This window comes from Schistosoma mansoni (assembly GCF_000237925.1).
Source record: "Schistosoma mansoni, WGS project CABG00000000 data, supercontig 0253, strain Puerto Rico, whole genome shotgun sequence".
Classification (NCBI taxonomy): domain Eukaryota; kingdom Metazoa; phylum Platyhelminthes; class Trematoda; order Strigeidida; family Schistosomatidae; genus Schistosoma; species Schistosoma mansoni.
In genome coordinates, this window is record NW_017386116.1 from 1 (window position 1) to 22,009 (window position 22,009).

At 33.0% G+C, this 22,009-nt stretch overlaps 1 protein-coding gene across 1 annotated transcript; it reads left to right on the forward strand.

Moving 5' to 3' along the window:
- Window positions 1–1,730: 1,730 nt before the first annotated feature.
- Smp_088270 (subfamily M14A unassigned peptidase (M14 family)) lies at window positions 1,731–21,470 on the forward strand (the record flags this gene model as incomplete). The annotated part of the gene is made up of 11 exons (XM_018792530.1): window positions 1,731–1,843; window positions 5,636–5,711; window positions 7,838–7,980; window positions 9,838–9,934; window positions 11,251–11,349; window positions 13,017–13,115; window positions 15,865–15,960; window positions 16,845–16,935; window positions 18,395–18,603; window positions 19,883–19,967; window positions 21,226–21,470. 11 exons carry the CDS (start codon window positions 1,731–1,733, stop codon window positions 21,408–21,410), a joined length of 1,293 nt encoding a protein of 430 aa, XP_018644380.1. The 3' UTR covers window positions 21,411–21,470.
- Window positions 21,471–22,009: the final 539 nt, after the last annotated feature.

Consider the following 22,009-nt stretch of genomic DNA (forward strand, 5'->3'; position numbering starts at 1 on the left):
TTCCAGTCTCGTTTCACTAGCTCCATTGCCGGCTCAACCATCATTTAGTGTTCAACCACCTCAACCAAGCTTCGTTCCTGCTCCAGTTAGTATTCCTCAACCGGAAATTCAATTGCAACCCGCTCCACCACTCTCAGTACCTCAAGCACCTCCTCAATTTCCTCCAATGCAAGGTCAATTTCCAGCTCCTCAAGCTGGTGGTCGTATGATTTGCTGTTGTTTCCCAGCGGGCCCTAACCCTAACCCTAACCCTAACCCTAACCCTAACCCTAACCCTAACCCTAACCCTAACCCTAACCCTAACCCTAACCCTAACCCTAACCCTAACCCTAACCCTAACCCTAACCCTAAACCCTAACCCTAACCCTAACCCTAACCCTAACCCTAACCCTAACCCTAACCCTAACCCTAACCCTAACCCTAACCCTAACCCTAACCTAACCCTAACCCTAACCCTAACCCTAACCCTAACCCTAACCCTAACCCTAACCCTAACCCTAACCCTAACCCTAACCCTAACCCTAACCCTAACCCTAACCCTAACCCTAACCCTAACCCTAACCCTAACCCTAACCCTAACCCTAACCCTAACCCTAACCCTAACCCTAACCCTAACCCTAACCCTAACCCTAACCCTAACCCTAACCCTAACCCTAACCCTAACCCTAACCCTAACCCTAACCCTAACCCTAACCCTAACCCTAACCCTAACCCTAACCCTAACCCTAAACCCTAACCCTAACCCTAACCCTAAGCCTAACCCTAACCCTAACCCTAACCCTAACCCTAACCCTAACCGCCACCCCGAACCCGAGCCCTAACCCTGACCCTAACCCTAACCCTAAGCCTAACGCTAAACCCTGAGCCTAACCCTAAGCCTAACCCTAAGCACTAACCCTAACCCTAACTCTAACCGTAATCCCTAACCCTAACCCCTTACCCCTAAACCTAACCGTATACTGACCTTCACCCTAACATTTTATGGCTTTTGTTTTCACATAATATTGAATGTGTACATTATGCGCCATCGATATCGAATTATATGTCTCATAATTTATTTCGATTGTTTAAACTGCGTATCCTGAATTTTCTATATTCTGTGGTACTATATTCGCGTCAAATATTTATGACATGACTAGAAAATTTATATCGTAAATTACAATCCTACGGTTATGTTACATTATAAATCATTATAGAGGTGTTTTAAGCTTTAATTAATTAATTATATAATTTATAACTGTGTATGTACGTTAGCTATCACTGTTTACTAGTTAAGTTCCAATCAATAACTCAGTTTCATGAAAATTAATAAATTCGACAGACTTTCAATTTATAATTTATACACATTTGAATACATTTATATCTGTTATCCATATATTACTGAATTTATCAGGTCATATATGTGTAATTCAACTTAAATTCTTGTCTATATATATGTACATCTATCTATCTTTTCACCTAATTATTCGTACATAGATCCGAAATTGATATTCAAAGCTTTGTTCCCTTATTTACCTAACAGTTCATCTGTCATCATGCGTTCAATATTACATCACGTGTGGTGAAATCATGATATCGGAATGCTGATATAACATATGAGAATAAAAATGAAACTGTTTATATTGAATACCGTCAAACTACCACTGAACACATAGAACTTGGTGGCATAATGATCATGTCATGTTAGTAGTTTTTTTACAAATGGGAATTAATATACAAGATAGCATACAATGAAAATCTTTTTAATATTGAATGTTTCCATTTCTGGAATAATACTGTTACTTTCATCAATTGAAATAATCTTAATTAATACTATTACCGCATCACATGTTCATTATTATAAGTAAGTTGCCTAAGCTGACTAGGTATGTTACTTTCATGTTTAATGAGATATCTCTTGGTAAAATTATGTTAATTATAAAAAAATCACATTTGTTAGTGTCTAACAATGGAATCTACTATACAACTTTGAGACTTTTATTGTTATGTGCAACACAAAACAATCATATCACCATACATTGACTACCACCAATAAATTGTGAAAAATGTATTAAGATTGGATCATTTTGATGTAATACATTGTGAAGGAAACTAATTCTGTACTTGAACATAATAAAGCTACCTGAAAATAGTCATTCATAATATATGTTTATTTTAATGAACAATTCCTACTTTTAGAAAAACCTTAGCTAACCTGCCAAAGGTTTGAATACTTTCCATCGACGGTATAAACAACATGATAACGATAACTCAACGTTGGTTCATTTTATAAAATGAAATATATTTATCAGCCATCAAACCTTTATTTGCTTAACTGAATAAAAAACACTCATTGAATTCACCATCGGCAAAAAAGTAAGTAACCTTGGAAAATTTAGAGATAATGTAATTAGGTGAATTCAGGAAGTGGACAAATAATTAAATTTGTGAACATGTATTAAAGTAAGCATTAATTTATAATATACGGTGATAGTTAGAGGTAGGCGATAGGAAACCAGGTGACCTTGGTTTCATGGTATTTGACACTCATTAGCCAGGTGCACCTGTAATCTTGAGGAAAGTGATACTCTCTGGTGGATTCTATCTTGTGTCGTCAAGTTTCACAGTGTGAGACCTTACCGTTAAGCTATTCTGATCATAACTGACTTCCTGAAAGGCAGTTCAATACAACGAAATCCACGTTGATATATTATTATTATTATTCTTAATACTATTATTAATGGCTTTATCCAATATAATAATCTGGTACAATATAGAATTCTCAGCACGAGTTATTTCAACAAGTTTTTTACCAAAAAAAAGCAAACTAAAAAACAAAAACCAAAAAAAAACAGAAGAGTAATAAACAAAAAGGTTTAAGAAAATCTGAGTTTATACAAATTATCGAATATGAGACATGCTTAAGAACACAGGTTATTTACTAGGTCAATTTTAACAGCCTGTTCGTCACAAAGTAAGTTTGCTAGGTAAGGTATTACAGAACTTTTATAGATTTGCTTGCGTGTATGGATTTTAATGTATTTACGTCTCGTTCCACCAAAAGATATACAAGGAGAAAGATATGAATGAAGCGGATGGTTAGTATCTGATACGATAACACCTGCCAAGAGTTTGCAAAACTTAAAATGTCTATTAGTACTCTTTATGGCTAAATATGTCGGTGGTGATCATCAACTTTTAAAAAGTTATGGTGATAATTTATCAATGGGTTAGAAATAATTTCATCATAAACAAAACTTAGTGAATATGTTAGTCGGATATGAGTCATCATATTTCACGGTAGTAAGCATTTTGGAGATGACTAACAGACTATTTTAAACAGATCACATTTAATAGTAGAATTCATGAGTCAATTAAAGCTAGATCAACATGGGAAACCTGGAAGCATTGGACGGCTGTTTCGTCTCAGTATAGGAACCCTCAGCAGTACGCATCCACAATCCTAACTCTAACCCTATAGGCCAAATTAGTTAATTTAATGATTTCAATGGTTTAACCCCAAGATTGTAGTCCAAAACATGAATAAAGTTTAAGTATATCCAACAGAAGTAGGATTACTTTGTTGAATTTCGCCGAACAACGAAAAATAATCCTGATAAATAATTTTTGAGAATTTATCAGCTTATTTCAACTAAAAATTTGAGAAAAAACACTGATTGATGAATCATGCACGACTGAGTAGTAACATTCCATAGGGTCAAGCTGGTTGATTAAACATATTCAGATGATTAATTACCATAAAGCGGAATAAACGTGTAATCTTCTAACTAGTTCACATTTAAAAATAGTTAACTATACATAAGTAAACTATACTTAGCCTTTTCTTACTTAAACTTATTAATACACAAGAAATAATACAATTACTTTAAAATAGTTTATTACTATCAGCAGAAATCAGTAATTTCGATGAAACTCGAGAATGAAATACATTGTAAAAAGCATTAACTACTAATTGAAAGAAATTATGAAAGAAGCTTTAAATTGAAGTTAAAATAATGAATTGAAAATCTCAATATAATGATGGTCAAATTGTTGTACTTTAGAAAGTGTGTCTTACTGTCTTAATGTAAACTATGAAAAAATGTACATTAAATCTTCCTATAAGTTTTTCAACTCATACCACATGAATGTTTTTATGGGTTTCCATCATATTTTCCTATTATTGTAATTTAACATGAATTTCGGGAAACTATAATATGGAGCAAAACTCGAAATATACTGACTGAAAGAAGCCTTCAATTTTATTGGATAAATAATGTTGTATAAAATGTAAAACATTTTTTACTATAATCAGAAACATTCTGAAAAAATTGTAAGTGCAGTCCCCCGTCTCATTTACTCTGATTATTGATTTTTTCCGTCATGATGTTTGGTACGAAATATGATGATACAAAGTAATTAAATGAAATTATACCGACAACATTATTTATGTTTTTGAGATGACAAGATGATTGGTTACAGACTCTGTCTACCTCTAGTTGCTTCTTATCTAAAAATCGCAATTATTGTTATGCTAAAAAAGGTATATAATTATCCCACTAAAATGAGATATTAATAATGATATATTATCCGAGTACAATGAATACATTATTTTTGTCCATAATAATAATAATGAATTAGGCTATATGTTTATGGAATGGTGCAAATTTTTTTCAATCTATTGTTAAACTAAGGCCAATTATCTTTCTTATATATTTCATAAAATGAACTTTAGTTATCATCTATACATAAACTCGCTTGTTTACATAAAAATAAATAAATAAACTGAACACAGTTTCTTACTTTTAACCTTAACAATAGGCTATTAAATTATATTTAAAATTTTGAGTAAATCACCGGTATTTTCATAATCAGCCATTATGGTTATTCAGGTATATCTTACTGTTAATAAAATAAATACACACACAATAATGACTATAGACAGGTGAAGAAATCACTAACTGTTGAGAGTTTGTTTTATATTACAAATAGAATAATCTCTTCAAAATGTTAGCTAATAAGGTATTCTCCTCACTTTATAATCAACAATTCTTCAAGTATAGTTTAATGATATAGTTGGTGTTCTATTTATCGCTCAAACGCTTTCATTATTCAACATTATTTCTCTACCTTTTTATTTTTCTGTGATTTGTACTGAATAAGAATCCTTTTGTTTAAAACTGATCAATATTGGTTTGAATGTAAAGAGATACTTCTTAATTACAAGTGTCCGAAATGGTTGAAATGGTGAAATTTTCAAGTTTGTTGAAATTATAATGACCTTATGAAAAATACCCTGAAGGTATTCATTCTTTATCTAAGTGGTATAATCATATCGTTGTGTTTTATTCCAAAGTTATTCTAAGTTTTTAATTCTATAAATAGTATTGAAATAATTAGAAGTATTCGAATTATTATACGAACTAGGAATTCCCGAAACAGTGCAATTTACAACAAGTAGAACTAGGTGAGCACAAATGAATGTATTTTATTTAGAATTGGCGATCAAAGAGCCATCAAGTACAAAACAACTATTAGTTCATACAAACAATATAAGTATTCTGTATTTTAGTAATATAATTTTTTCTTTATTTTTTACATTTTTCATGACCATAATCCTTTCTTATATTGATTTTTTAAAAATTTGTTTTGACAGTTACAAAGTGTTACGAATGAGAATTTCAGATCCTCAAATAATAAATACAATTATTAATCTAAATCTTAACGAACCGGTAGGTTCCTTATCGATTTCATTTCAATGATAATACAATTTTCATGATAACCAATTTGTAAACGATAGAAATCAAGGATCTATAGTTATTTTATCACTTTTTGTAACAACATAATCATACCTATAAACTACGATAGTTTTACACCAAATTTATTTGAAATGCTGATCAATAAATTTTATTGTCCAGTTTTAATTAGCCAAGTAGTCATTATGTACACAATCGTAAACAACATTGATGAATCAGTACATTGAATATTTTAGATCAAGGTGAAGGCCGATCAATTGATGAAGGCTTTTTGATCGGACTATCGATGATTAGTATGAAATGTATTCATAAAATAGTAGACATTCTCAGTTGTCGCGTTTATTCATGTTCTGTCGGAGTATCATCAAGTTATCCATATGGATGTACAAGTGTCCCATACCTCGCTGGATGATTTTCGCTTGTGTAGACGTTGATTAGAAAAAAATAGGAATAGACAAAAAACGTCATAAATTCATGAAGTCTATGACTGTTGATCGTCTTGCCTTTTTTAACCGTACTTTACGTGTTTAGTCTCCCTCATTATCATTGCTGAAACAATTATTTCAACTACTTCTCTATTCATTTTGTCAATTTAATTTCCTGTTATTTTGTTTCATGGCCAGTCATACGTTTAGTGAAATCGATATTTGATAATTCATTTCAATTTCAAGAAACTGAACTAGTGATAAATTAATAATACGCTGAATATCAGTGAATGGAAACACTACAATAACTGCCTTTATAATGTGTGTCCTTGATATCCACGTACCGTCGACAGGAGTCACCCATGACCCTCCCAAAGATCCATAATTAGAAACGTCTATCATTTTGTTCTATGCGTAATACTTACACCATTGGATTTCAAATCAGCGATTTAGAGATTAGCTGATCTCTGTGCATTTTAAAAAGCCTAGTGCGAATCCGAAGTAGGGTGTTCTTAGTGCATGTCTGAACTGTTTCACTTTAGGATGAAATAACTGACCACTGTTTTCTAGCTATAAGCGTTTTCACAATTGATACGGATCCTTCGATAAAGTAATCTAGACATTAAAAATATTGAAACATATGAATCCTGAACAACAACAGGACGAAGCTACCTATCAGTGAGTCTTTGTTTCTACGAGTTTTCCATTTAATAACTGTACGTCGTAACTAACTTAATGAGAAACCGGCAAATAAGATACATGCTGACTTAACAATTCAGAATGTTCTCGTAGTATACATTTAAGTTTGGTTAATTTAAACAACTATCTCAGTTGTGTTTAATTATTGTATATGTGAAACGGAAATAAAATATCAGAAGGCACAGTTTGATGTAATGATCATAGTAGTAGTAGTAGTAGCATTTGAACATTCTAGCATTTGAATTCTACATTTTTATATTAGAAAACAATAATATACTGGAAAAGTGAAATAAATATTTCATATTAAGCAGTCTGAGGCAGCCAACAGGAAATCCTGTACTTAGGTTTATCGCTATTGAGCAACCATCAGCAAGATTATAAGAACACCTTGCTGACGTATACCAAGTAGTATGAAATTGGTGTGGACCAGCTTTTACTACTAACACCCATCAATCACCTAACGTTCCACTATATCGCATGTAATGTTAACACTAGTGGTTACAATATAACTTGATTGGTAAAATTCAATCGGCATTAGATGATTAGACAAACATGGCATCACTCACTATTCAGTAATCAATCAGCTGTAAATGTTTCATATAAGTTAACTTGTTTATAACCTAATAATTTTCAGATTAACTATATATACTCGGGTGTTAAACAATTTGCCAAAATAATGTCGAAATGTTAACTAATATGTTGCCTAAATTTACAAAAACAATCTTGTTAGTTGTTTGAATTTAGATGTTCAAACCATTGGAAGCAGGCTTATCTCGAAACCTGAGGTCCTTGCTTTCGACCCATGTTATTATTAAAGATACATACTACTCAATAGTTCCACACGATGACAAAAAGACAGAGTCATTCTTCCTAATTTTCAATGGTTGGCTAACTAAGACCAGTCAGTGATGCAAATTATAAAATTTAAAACTATATTTAGTTCCTAATCATTCTTTTTTGTTATTTTCCCTTATATAGGAGAATTATGATATATGGTCGTTTCCAAGACATAATAATAACTCAATGTACATATCAGTATCTCCTGTAGGATTTGAAAATCTTACAAACTACTTACATCAATGGAATACTTCTTATGAAATAACTGTTAGCAATTTACAAAAGTAGGTTGGTTGTACCAAGTATTGTCTTGCGAAATAATCATATTTCTTTCATTTTAATCATGAACCGATCTAATTTAGACCATCATTGGAAATGTGAAAGAACTGGAAGCCCTTGTCACCATAATATGGGACTCAGCAGTTCACATCCCTTACTAATAATTATTTTTCTCTTTAATAAAACCTTGGTTAATATTGAAGTTGGGTGCAATATAGTTTTTTTAAAGATTATTTGATCACTTACTATTATAAGTAGAGCTTTAAGTCTTTATCTACGTGATTATATTTGAATTGGTCACTTAAAATGTAAATGAAAATCGAGCTAAACGGAAAGTGTTGTTCAAAAAAGAAATGGGTATTTCATTGTGAACAAGGATAGATTCATTGTTCTTGAATGGAAGGGAGAATACATCACTGTAATATCTCAGTACAATGAGCATTCCGATGTCATTTTTGCAACTCGAGCTTGATGTCTAAAGCCTTACTTCTCTGCAACTGACACACCCATCAGATCAGAACCTAAAGGAACAAGTGTTCAATATAACTAAGTTGAGTCACCATGATATCCAAGTCTGGCCACTACGTATTAGCTGTGGTTGCGTAAACAAGTACCAATCACATCATATCTATCTATGTACACTACTTCACATTTGGGTAAATTAGATCGATGGGGGAAAACGTTTCAACTTATTATTATTCGAGAGATGCTAGTCAAATGTTTGTAAACAAATAAATTCATTGATCAACTTTTTATAACTTTAGTAATAAAAGTGAATGACGTCAATACTTCTCAACCGCTTTGATTGAATATCAGTGCAATAAACCTACGCTTTTATCTTTCTATTGCCTAAAAGTTGTCCGCAAAAACATTCCCAAATAAATCCAAGCACAGCTTATCTGATTTTCAAGAAATCACTAATCAACCTAAGTTAAACAAATTTTGAAAATTTAGACGTACTAGACTGTATCGAATTCAAAATAGGTACCTGTAGTGCCGCGATTCGTTAATCGTTTACTTCGATAACCGTTATAATTCTAATCTCAACGGTGCGTAAAATCAGAAGACAAAGGATAGCAGCGACTGCAGTTTATTGTCGAATAACTCAGGTTAGAAAGCTAACAACATCTGAGCGAATATGAACGAGCGAGTGAGCGGCAAGCGAGCGAGTGAACAGGCGAATAAGCAAAGGAAGCGAACGAGGCGCAAGCGAGCGAATAGCAAGCAATTACATAGGCAATTTATAGTCAAATTTAATAAGGGCACAGCAAAGCAAAACAAAGGCTGATAATAATATTTGCGTGCATACATATAAGGGTGAGGAGTATGAGTCATCGAGTGATATTTAAGTAGTCAACATTTTGGATAGAGCGTCATGTGCTCTAGTGGTATAACAGAGCAAAGATATATGCAAATTGTTACTATCCAAATAACGATGTCTGTTAAGTAAGTTATAAAAAGGGCTTAACCAAAATTGGCTAGAATTGAAATTGATTGTAGGATGGTTGCTATATGCCCACTAAAGACAATGCACGATGGAAGTGAAGTATCGCGAATTAATTGATGTTAAACATATAGATCACTGTATGCTTATTCGTTAGTCTAAAAAGTTAAACTTTCATTGTGAAACTTGAAGGTCATGGGTTGTCTACTCAGTAGGTCATAGATACAAACTGTGTAGGAGTAACGTACTAGAACAAAACAGCTGTTCAACGTTTCCTGATTTTCAATCGTAGTCTAACTTACATTGATTCTTGACCTCAACAACATTCAATAAATTTCAGAAACCCTTATACTGATAATCATTAAATTTTCTGTAAAATTGTTTTGAACTTATACTAACGAGGAAATACATATTTCAGAGCAATACTTGATGAAAAGCGTGAGAATCATTTAAGAAGAGTATCCAGTTATTTAAGAACAGGACGTAATAGACCATATTACAAATCATTTAATGAGGTAATTATTGATATTTATAATCATTAAATTGGTCATCTACTTGTAATTACAATTATTGCTATTAGAAATTATATACATATATAAGAAGAATGTTAAGGTATGAACTTATTATTTCAAAAGTTTCTGCCAACAAGATCGTTGTGTAAAATGTAGAGAAGTCGAATGGTACCATGAATCTATTAAAGGCACCTGAAATTTCTAGATTTTGTGAGAATTCGATTCTGTTCTAGAGTGTTCATTTTTCACTAACCAGTAGGAAAATTTATGAAGAGATGACCTGACCATCAATAATATTGGTGTCGTTAAGATTTCTGATTTGTGTATCATGGGTAAGCCATACCAGTAAGGTAACCAGGATCCCTATGTCTTAAATTCGCTAAAAACGGAATAGTCGATTTCGTTCTTTTTTAAAAGTTCCTTAAACTTAGATAAAGCCATTTTTCTATTGCAGCTGTTACTTCCTTATGAGAGTGGTAGATAATAAATCCATCAAAATGATCTGAAATCGATACTACTTTGCTTATAGGATTGTTATATTTATAGTTATCATACAAGAACTTATATCTGAATCACGTGTCACAAGTGTTCAATCATTCAGACGTTTTACCAACACTTCATAACGGCAGGTTCATAGTTTTGGGTTATGTTTAGCAACGTGTTACATCTCGTTTCCTATTTTGATGCCATACGTAAATTTAGAACTTAATGGATTAGTATGACTTGTGAAATATATATGGAATTTTCGATCTGTTAGTATCCGTCATGTAACTAAGTTTCGACAACTGTTAAGTGTCATGTTTGTTTTATCCTCCTTACTCCTGACCGCATCCCAGAGACTAAATTTCACTGTGGCCACTAGTGATTAAATAGACTTTAGTCAGTACTGAAGGACTAGATAAATATGATATTGGCTAATACTCAGTGATCAATTCTAGTCCAACAGGAGGTCAGTAGCTCAGTGATAATACTTCGGACTGTGGAACTGGATGACAGGGGTTCTGATCACAAACGAAGCATTAATCCCTACAATATCAAAGGTATTTATTACTAACGTGTGCTAACTAGTACGAAACCTAGGTCTGGAATTTTCTGTTGACTATCTACAACTACATAGTAATTCAATTTCTGCTTGTCGGTGATAATCGCACCTTACTTACTTTTACTATTGTTGTATTACAATTAGCAAATTTTGAAGTAGGCTGTTGTTTATGGATAATTCAGTGGTTTGTATCAGTCACAAATGGTGTATGTGATTAGTGAACTAACTTCCGTTCTAGGAAATAAATTCATAAAACGTTTCATTGTACGTTTGACAGATTGTTCAGTATTTAGACCAGTTAAGTCAAATGCGCTCACATATGAAGGTAGAAGATTTTGGTTATACAGCCGAAGGTCGACCAATGAAGGGAGTTATGGTGAGTGTTGTAAAATTTTTTAGAGTTAGTTTACACTTAAAAGTATTTAGAACATCTTTTAACGCAATAAAATTTCAAAATTCAGGTGTGACGGATCCTAATTACATACCACTGAGGAATTCCAAAACTGTAGATCTGTTATATATGTTTTGTAATGCAGGAAATTGGTTAATTAATAAAAAAAAATGAATCCGATATCGGTCGATAAACAAATGGAGTAGCGTGATGTGATGACAACTTACAAGACTGGATTATCGACGAATACCCTCGTGCGAGTTGATGTTGAAAACAAAATCACTGACCAGAACAGTAGGTCTTTTGTCTGATGAAATGAAGTTCTTGTACACAAAATACTAAACTAAACTATGAACAAGGTGATCTTGTATGTTGTTAGAGATACAACGATGGTCAATAATGCTCGGTAACCCATAGTGTGGAAGAAACTGAATTAGTAGTGTTCTTAGAGACTTGGGAGCATGGTCACAAATTTGAAGGGACAACTGTCTGACGTCGGTCGTATGAGACCTTTTTTAACTAGTTTCAGTATCTTCAGGGACTGACTTCCGACTATAAGTGAGGTTTGCTATGCTCAGAATCAATATCTTGTAAGTTCTCCATCGATTGTGAGGAGGCAGGACCTCTATGGATTGTGGATGTCTGAAGAAAATACCCGACTGTAGTCAAACCCTATAAATTCGGCAGAAAAACTTTGCCCTAGGACCAGTACTTTGCCGCCCATAATGTTAGACGTCGCCAGTCAACTTACCTACTGTGTTAAGATCTATAGGAACGGGTGTTCCGGCAAATATAACGAGATTCGGTCATCACAATATCTAAGCGCTTTTACAATGTCAAGGTAGTCCAAACGGTGAGGTTTCGTTTATTGAGTAGTTTAGCTTGAAACTAAACATAACTAGCTGTTCCGAGTTATAACTGGTTGTCACTCTTGGATTTTACCCGCTTGTCAATGACGCGATTGGGTGGTTTAAATCTTCCCATAACATTAAGATAATTGTTTGACTTAGTGGGAATATCCTAGTCGCTATAACATGTCATTTTTGGTGATAGCTTAACTCCAGCCAATGAACAGAATATTTATCGAACACGTGTACAGAGCGTTTGGATGTTCATTTACATCTTGCGGTTTATTTTGCAGTGTGAACCGTTTTCTCATCTGGTCTTCAAGTACTTTACCTACGCCGTGCTTTTTGATGCACAGAAACTTTTCTCTCCCTCTGATGATTGTGACAGCATCGAGGTCACGTCCCGCTCAATACAACGTATGAGCAACCTTGTGAGTAGCATTTATCGCAACGGTATTCACCGAAGACCAATCTCATTTGAGGTGCTATTAAAAAGACTATAGGGCATTGGACAGCTCTTTTGTATCGAAATTATCGGCTGTGGACACATACGAACTTACTGCGGATCGAATTCAGGACCTTCAGTTCTTGCGAAGTCATAGTTCTAATGACGTAGCATTCGTTTTGAGACGAGAGGATCTTATGTCCGGTCATTCGAGAGACGGTTGGCACTTCCTACACATTAAACCTATCTCTATAAAACCACTTCCGAAAAACATGAAGGTTTTACTTTCATTAGCAGTAAAAACATGATAATTTATTACATTTGTAATAAATCGATAATATATATTAATTATTGTTAAGATATCATCAGATTCGACAAGACCAATAATCTGGATCGATGCCGGTATTCATGCAAGAGAATGGATTGCACCAGCAACAGCATTAAGTATAATAAATAAGGTAATTGTTGAATTTCGTTTCCTAATAATGATGAGTAAATTTAAATTTATTGTTAAAATATTTATTTGAATAAATACACATTGGTACAAGGAGGCACCAAGTAGATATGCGTCTTATAAATCATTCAATTCGTGTGTGGGTTGAGATATTGCCCGGACGCCCAAACTAAAGCAGGTAGTTTTCTTAGGGAGCCACATTCCGAGCCTATGACCTAAAGGTCTGGTTCACAAGGAAGTGGAGAAATGTCAGGAGATGAATTCACATGGTAACCGGTGATCAATAATTGGTTCATACGTCATTTGTTTCTTAGGACCCTGGAGATTATGTACACCGTCGGTCTGGAATTACGGTTTTCCAACTCCACCAGGTGGACTTCCCGCGTCCACCAAACCGGTTAAGACGAAGGACATTCAATTTTCGTCCTGTTAATTTGGTAAACAACACCGGTGACTCAAGAAGGCAATGAGTAGGACTTTCCTGGCAGTGGTTGTATGCATGTGGTCATGTGAGAGCATTTTGAGGGAGAGAGCTGACTCTCCCCACGCTCGGACGTACAAGGGCATTTGGGGGCTGTCGTTAAAATAAATGCTGTCAACAAACTGAATGGTAATATTTCAGTTATATAACATTTAACATTGATTGTTAAAATAAATGTTATAAAATAATACATTAACAGAATAATTCAATAGAGAAGCATTTGAATATATTGTGTATAATTAACTCATTGTTCCTCATCCTAAAACAGGTAACATGAAACAATACACCTGTTAAAATAATATTTTTAATGCATTTTTGTGTAATTTATAGGGTAACCTTTTTGGCAAAGTTAACAATGGTTAATATTCACAGTTACAACTGTTATACAATTGAAATATTACCATTCAGTTTGTTAACAACAAAACAGTAATTTAGATATTTTAAGGCTTCCAGTAGATTCATATTTTTGTATTATTTCATGAATATTTCATGAAAACCTCGACGGTATTACTTCATATCTGCGGTGCCGATTACTTATACTTGAAAAACTGAGGAACTACTGCTATTCCCATGACACGAAGTAGGAACACAAAAGACTCATACAAGTGAAGATTTATTGACTCGGAAACACGATGACGCCAGTCTAAAATACTCTTATTTATATGTTGATTAGTACACCTATTTGAATATTAATTAGAAAAAGGGCTATATGTACGAAATTACAACAAAATCAAATACTTTGTCATCCTGATCATAGTTCATGTCAAAATGAAACCAGTTTAATGTTGAGCAAACTATTACACTGAAAATAAAACGAATATTGTTATGAGCAATTATCATACTGATTTAAGGAAAAAATATTGTCTGATTAGAATGGTCTTCTCGTGGTGAGTGAAATCACCTATCTTGGGTGGTGAAAATCTAAGGTGAAGAACATACGATCTAATGAATTTCTTACTGAAATAATACGGAACGCATCGGATAGAACTGTTAAACTAGTTCGCAGATAATTAACGTTAAACACAATGACGGCCGAATGTATATGAAATGTGACTGACATAAATTTATTGACACAATTTGTAAGGAATAAAATATAAAAAAATTAAACCAAATTGTGAGTAGCCTTGAAAAGAGTTTTACTCTGTCTCTTCACATTTCCGTTTTTCCTGAAAAACGACACCATTATACTTCAGTTATCGCTCCACACATGAGACAGTGGAATCTATGGAATTGTGGTTGTGGGTTTCAGCCACAAAACGAATGAAATATTGCATAGCAGCAACAAAATATCCAAGCGCCTACAACAGCAGTTTTACTTAGTGACTGAGCATGAGTGCATAGTCACACATTCCGTTGTCATGGGCATCTCCGTCTGTATTGTTGTCTCTGTCACTAAATTCTTCCGAGTTTATTGAAGCAATTTCCTCTTCTTTGTGCGTTGCACATGTCCACAATTTGGAGAAAAGGTAATCAGTCGAGAAATATTTACGTTTTATATCAACTTTCTGTAATGAATAACCAATTATTACCATTTTGAAACGAATAATCTTATTGGACGAAACGGGATTGAAAACATTTTAGATTGCTATGAAAAAACCTTTATTAAAAATATACAAAAAATAATCATGCGATAAATGGTATTCACAATCCAATATTCAACAAAAAGTTTTAAAAACTGTAACTGCTCAGCTTAAATTAAACCTGTTTCAAATATATTTGAGAAAAACCGTAAGTGGCATTTTGACAAAGTATTTCATTTACTACTGAACATATATCAGTAGGAGATTTGTGGAGGTTACTGAGTGATATTAAATTCCTTAAACGGTTCATAATCTCAATTACCTTAAGTGATTTCCACAACCGTTATACGGGTAATTATCAAATGCACTCTAATGTTCAGCATCAAGATGTAATTCTTGGAGTGCTAGTAAGAAGCTGTGACCAGCGTAGCTCAGCAATCACTTATGTAAGACAGTTTTACAGTGAAGATAATGAGATGGTCTCAAAATATTACAAATTGAATGGACCTAGACTTGTACATAACTGAACCCCGGCTCACAGATTACGCGTTCATGCTCGTTACCGGAGAACCTAGGTTGATCCATTGTTCTGGAAACGCGAATGTGCATAGCTGAAGAGTCCCATATTGGGCTGAAATAACTGTTCAGTGCTTCCTGTTTTTTAACGACTATCTGGCAGGATTAGTTCATGATTTAAACTGTAACTAAATTTGTAGTTTAACTTTACAAATGAATGTATTTTTAATTTTTAGCTTATGCGACCATCAGGACAAACACTTTTAAAACATTTTCAATTCTTCATAGTTCCTGTAGTGAATCCAGATGGATATGAGTATACAAGAACAAAGGTATATTTTTAAATTATTTTTTAAAGAATACGATAAGGAATTCAACATTTCATTCATTTACTGAGTGACCGTTAAAATAATAGCTTTTGAAAAAAGTGTTTCATTAAAAAAAGGTATCAGTCAGAGAATTGTTGAAAAGTAGCAGGAATAGAAAGGCTGTATCAGTTTACCATATAACACATGAGTACCGTGAACCTTTAATGTTGCCATTGGTTGAACACTGTACCTATAGATTTTACAGACTGCAAAATGTTGATCAGTTACTGAGTCACAATTCAGCTCTTTGCATAAATCAACATTTACAAATTACAGATATAGTGTATTCCATATCCATTAATACATACGTAGACTATTGATATCAAATATTTTGTAGAGAACTGTGGAAATATTCCTTTCCAAAGTGGATGAAGTATAATTCTATCATAATTTAAGTTTTCATTCAGTCGTACTCATTATCCTTATATATCAAGAAATCCTTTATCAAAACATTCTCCTATTCAAAAAAGGAATCGAATTATGAGGTGTATTTGTTATGAAAGTTTTTTCCTATTAACTGGAAAAAAAGTATTAAAAGCAATGGGAAAGATATTCAGATGATTCTTTTGTAAATTTCATTGTACATTTATTTTTGAATAACTAGTACCGTTTGGTTTTTGTTTACTTTTGTTCATTTGAATTTCTAATTCCATATCATTGGAATAGCATAAGTTTTATTGTTTGTATAGTTTATTATGCTGTAAATTAACTTTGTTATTCAATAGGTCATTAGTAAATTTCAAACAACTATATTAATCAAATATAGAATTTTGATGTACTGGATTCGTAGATCATATCATAAGTCTTAAAATAATCACAAAACTGTTTAAATTTCCTTTTAATTACAGTATCGTCTATGGCGTAAAAATCGAGCTCAAACAGAAGGTGAATTATGCATCGGAATAGACTTAAATCGAAATTTCCCATTTAAATGGGGTGGTAGGTTTCATGTTATATTTTACTAAATAAATTATCCTATAGTAATTTAGTTTTCATGTGGAGCAAAAAAATGACTTTCACACACATAAATTGAAATAAGATTTTATGAATTCCTTAGTGAGAGTGTGAATGTTTAAACTACGGAAAAACAATAAAACAACATAACAGACTGGTTGTTTCATTTTATATAGTTAAGATGATGAGTCAATTGAAGCTAGACCACCATGGAAAACCTGAAAGCACTGGACGGCCGTTTCTTTTTATTGTGGGACTCTTCAGCAGTGCGCACCCACGACCCCACCTCGCGGGATTCGAACCCTGGACCTACCAGTCTCGCACCAGAGCACTTAACCGATAAACCACTGAGCCGGCATCCAGCGGTGTTAATGTGGTGATGATTGTTTCATGTTGAATACAATTGATTCCTGCTTACATAAAGATCATATAGATTGCAAATTAGTTAGAAAGAAAAAAGTGAGGTAAACTTTCGATCAGTCTCACAGAAATACGAATTCTATTAAACATTTGTCTGAATATGCTACGTAGATTGTATCCATTTGAGGTTATCAAGAAACGTTTTTATTAAAATGAGGTTTATTTTGGAAATGTTCTTGTCGTGATGTTGAGCCAATTTGTTGAAACTTGATTAACACAAGCAATTTTATATCGATTACAAAAATAAATAAATAAATGTAAAACAATTTGAGCATCAATTTAATTTATTGCTAGTATTTATCACATACTGTTCTCATCTGGAATAGCACTGAGAATCAAAGAACACTTAAGAGTTATTTCGTTCAGATTTGTGAATTTGCAAAAATGATCAATCATATCCCATGCTCTCTAGTTTTGAGTAGTAACCGAAATATGATCTAATTTAGATAAATTTACCTATAAATTAGACTTATCTACCAAAAACATTTTCCAATAAATTAGAATGTTAGCTCACAAGTTACTTACTTCAAGATGCTCTTGATATTCTAATGAAAAATAATGACTATTGAAGTTTAGACATGTCAGTAGTGAGGCAGTTGTCACCACTGGCAGTAGATGGTATTAGCACTGTACCAAAAATTGATCGAAGTTTATATTGTATCAATGGACTCTGACCTAGCGGTTCTGATGGTTAGAGATTCTCCGCGATACCTGAAGGTCCTGAGTTTAATGCTGTCGTTGAGGTGTCTTAATCAGGAGTCTCATATTGAAATAAAACAAATGTCTAGTGATCCTTGGTTGCGATACAACGTTAAGAAAAGCACAAACAATTGAAATAATATATTTATAACGTCGCAATAAGCAGAAAACTGAGACTTTATATTATTTCTATCATTAATAATCTATCCAATGCTTGATTCATTCGAAACTACCAAGTAATAACATTTTTAAAAGTATAAATAATTTTGTATTCAGTTTAGTGCAAACTTTACCAATTACTACGTTTTATTTTGTAAACTTATAGTGGGAAATGGGGCATCACCCCATTCATGTAGTGATACATATCGTGGAAGTGAAGCAGCCTCAGAATTGGAAACACAAAGCATTATTAAAAAGTTAAACTCTTTACAGAAGCAAATAATTCTATACTTGAGTTTACATTCGTTTGGTCAGTATATACTAACACCTTTCGGATTTTCCCGTTACAGTTATCCACCTTATTACCAAAAATTAGTAAGTCTTAATAATTCCAGTTTATGTTAATCATTAAGATTGGAGTCTGTATACCCATGAGACTGTTCTAAGAATGAATTTATTGCTTCTGTGTTGTAAGGTATAGGAAAAATTATGATAGGAGGAGCAAAACCTATTTTTCACTAAACAGTTTTTTGTAGTTATTCTCTTACCATCGAAATCTACTTTTACTAATCACTTGTCTCTTACTTGACCCCTTCAAAAATCATTGGTTCTCACAAGTCTTTATCTTTGCAGCGCCAATACAAGTCATGCGAGAGAGAATCTTACTACTCCATACTTTATAATGATCATATTACACAAGTCAAGTGTACATATAAGGAACATTAACAACAGTAAGCTATTTTCGTAAAACGATGAACGAATAAAAAGATTTAGAAAAATAACCTTGAATAATGATTAGTCGAAATATTCATTGTCTTTGTATTTTGTTGAGAGGTTAATGATTTCACTAGTTATTTCACAGTGTTCTTTACTAAGAAAACTCAAAATTCAAGTAGCATAATTGTTGGTAACCAGACGATGTGAAGTCAGTGACTGTTTGTAGATTTTTTATAATAACCACTATTTTTCGGTAAGTTAAAGTTGGGTTGTGATATCAGACGTCTTTTTTATTTGATCACATGAATCAATCGTTTAATCAACCAGGTTGATTTACCAGTGAAAAATGAGAGACCAACGACAAACTAACTGCAAGCATTTCGAATAACACCACATAAGACAAAGTGGTCAGCTGGTTTCTTTTCACGCATACAAATATTTATTAGTTGCTAAACATCATCAAATATCTGGAGATTTTTAAACTACTGAAATCATCACATATATCAAATGATGACATGTATTTGATTGAGTTTTATATTCAGATCATTCAGTAATTTAAGTACATACTGATATGGACTGGATCTTTAAGTTAAATGCCTAAAGTGTCAACCCGTGTGAAATATGAGGCGTAAATCGTTATCTAATACGTTGAAACAGAGTTAATACAATAAATGGACTGTTGATAAAGACATCTGTGGTAGTAGTTGTTGCTATATGTCGAGGAGCAAGTAATGTAATTAACTAAACATTTAAAAATGATTACAGATTGACAGAATTTAATTTGGGCACTATGTATATATAACAGCATCGCCATTTAATCATATAATAGAGAACAATTAAATCTTATAACATTTCTAAGTTCTTAAAATTACTTTCAATTATTCAATTTGACACTTTTCTACTGAAATTGGTATATATTTGTTGTTAATATTTTTAGATGTCAATGGGCAAAAAAGTCAAGCAAATGATACAAAATCGACATGGTTATGTTTATCAAGTTGGTTCATCATCTGAACTTTTATGTAAGTGAATTATGCCTTCCGATTAACCATCTAATGATGTTTTATATATTTTGAATTTATACAACGCTTGTCTTTATACTACTGAATTGCCATGTTAGAAAAATATATTAATAGAGTGAAGATAAGAATATTGATGCTTATTCAGTATGAAACTTACAGTATCCTATCCAATCTAACAATAATATTCTAACTGAATCAGGTGTTTTTAGTTTCGTGTAGATTATAAATAACGGAAATGAAACTTGAAAACCGTCAACATAGAGAGTCTGTGACAATTGTTGACTTTTATAGTTTACATTATACATCCACGTTGATTAAACATCCATTAAGAAACCAAGAAACACTACCAGCTATTCTGTCTAACCTAAATGGTTTGTTTATTGTCATTCTAGGCAACACCATTAGCTTTAGTAGAGTTAGGTGGTTACCTATAGTGAAATATAGGACAAGCGTTTAGTCTTGTTTGGGACTCATCGACTGGTTGTTCCCTTACTATCGTTTATATTCACACAAGGACTCAAACCCATTACCTTTTGATCCAAGTGCCTAATGCGTTATTCAATAACCTAAGCCTAAACATAATCTGTTTCTACAGCTACATGAAGTGATCACTGATGACATCGGGAATAATCAAAATGAATGTACTTGGTCAATAACGATAAATACGACCGATAACGTCGTTAACGAAATGCAGACTAAGACAGCTTATTGACCAGTACTTGAAAATTAATGAGGAAGGTTCTACATGTTGGGGAATATTTAAAGCTTGTGTTGAGGATTTAGGTGACACTGTATTGTGTGAGCTGAATGGTTTACTCATGAAGCTGTAATTGTTCGTCTGCATAGTATCATTAGCACAAACTTCAGAGAGAAGTGAGCTATTAAAATGTTTCCATTAGTGACTAACAACTTGTTCTGTTGACCTTTCATAGTTCAGGGATCAAGACGAGGGATGAAAACAATCAAAACAAATATATAAATAGCGGGTCTACAAATAAAAATTACTACCGTCAACAGAAAAAACTTTTGTTCAATTGTAGAAACATGGTTCATTGCTCTTTGAAGTGTGTGCTGACGTTATTTTCTGGAGTGACAACTAAGAATACAATGCCTTCAAACTTTGGTATATTATTTTTTATATGAAACTATTCTTCATTGGCTATGAAGCTATGAGTTTTAAAACAGTTTCAAGTATTTTAGAGTTTTTTTTCCCTATTTGTCTTTCATCCTTATATTTGGTCCCACTTTTGTTCATCAGATGAAGCAGCTGGAGCAACAGATGATTATGTAGCTGGTGAATTGAAAATCCCATACGCTTATACAATAGAATTATGTGATGAAGGTCGTTATGGATTTCTTCTACCACCATCTTATATTGGACAAGTTGGAAGACAATTATGGACAGCGTTAACTGTACTTGCAAATGATATTATTCCTAATTAAAATTATAGTATATCTTATAAATCTAGTTAATGAATAAATAAATTAGTCTAGTTTAATAGATTGTGTTGATTTCATAGTTATTGTAATATTACCCTCTACTATAATATATTTATCATTATATGTATATACATAGTAAATTTTGACTACGTCTATGATGTCACTTACCAAAGTTTTACAATTGAGTTTAAGCTTAATTAGCATGCATATACGATAATTTTGTTACGTCATGCAAGAAGGGATATATTATTAATGAAATTTAACTTTTATGAGCTTCCATAGTAAAAATGTTTATTCTAATAAGTAATTAGTTGAAATCTTATTGTATTACCGAAGTAATTTATGAATATTTTAAATAACAATAAGCAACTTCTAATGCTTGGTCCACCAGGGTGTTTGGTACCTGAGTGGTTGAGCCACAGGATTGGGCTGTACTGTTCGGATTGTAACGTTGAAGCCTATATAGTGTTTGGTTGTCCTATAGGGTGGGATTGAGCTGTACTGCTTGGGTTAAGCCTGGGCAGTGTCTGGCCCTCCTGTTAAACGGGATTGAGCTGTACTGTTTGGGTTGCTGCGTGAACGTCTGGATGGTGTCAAGTTCT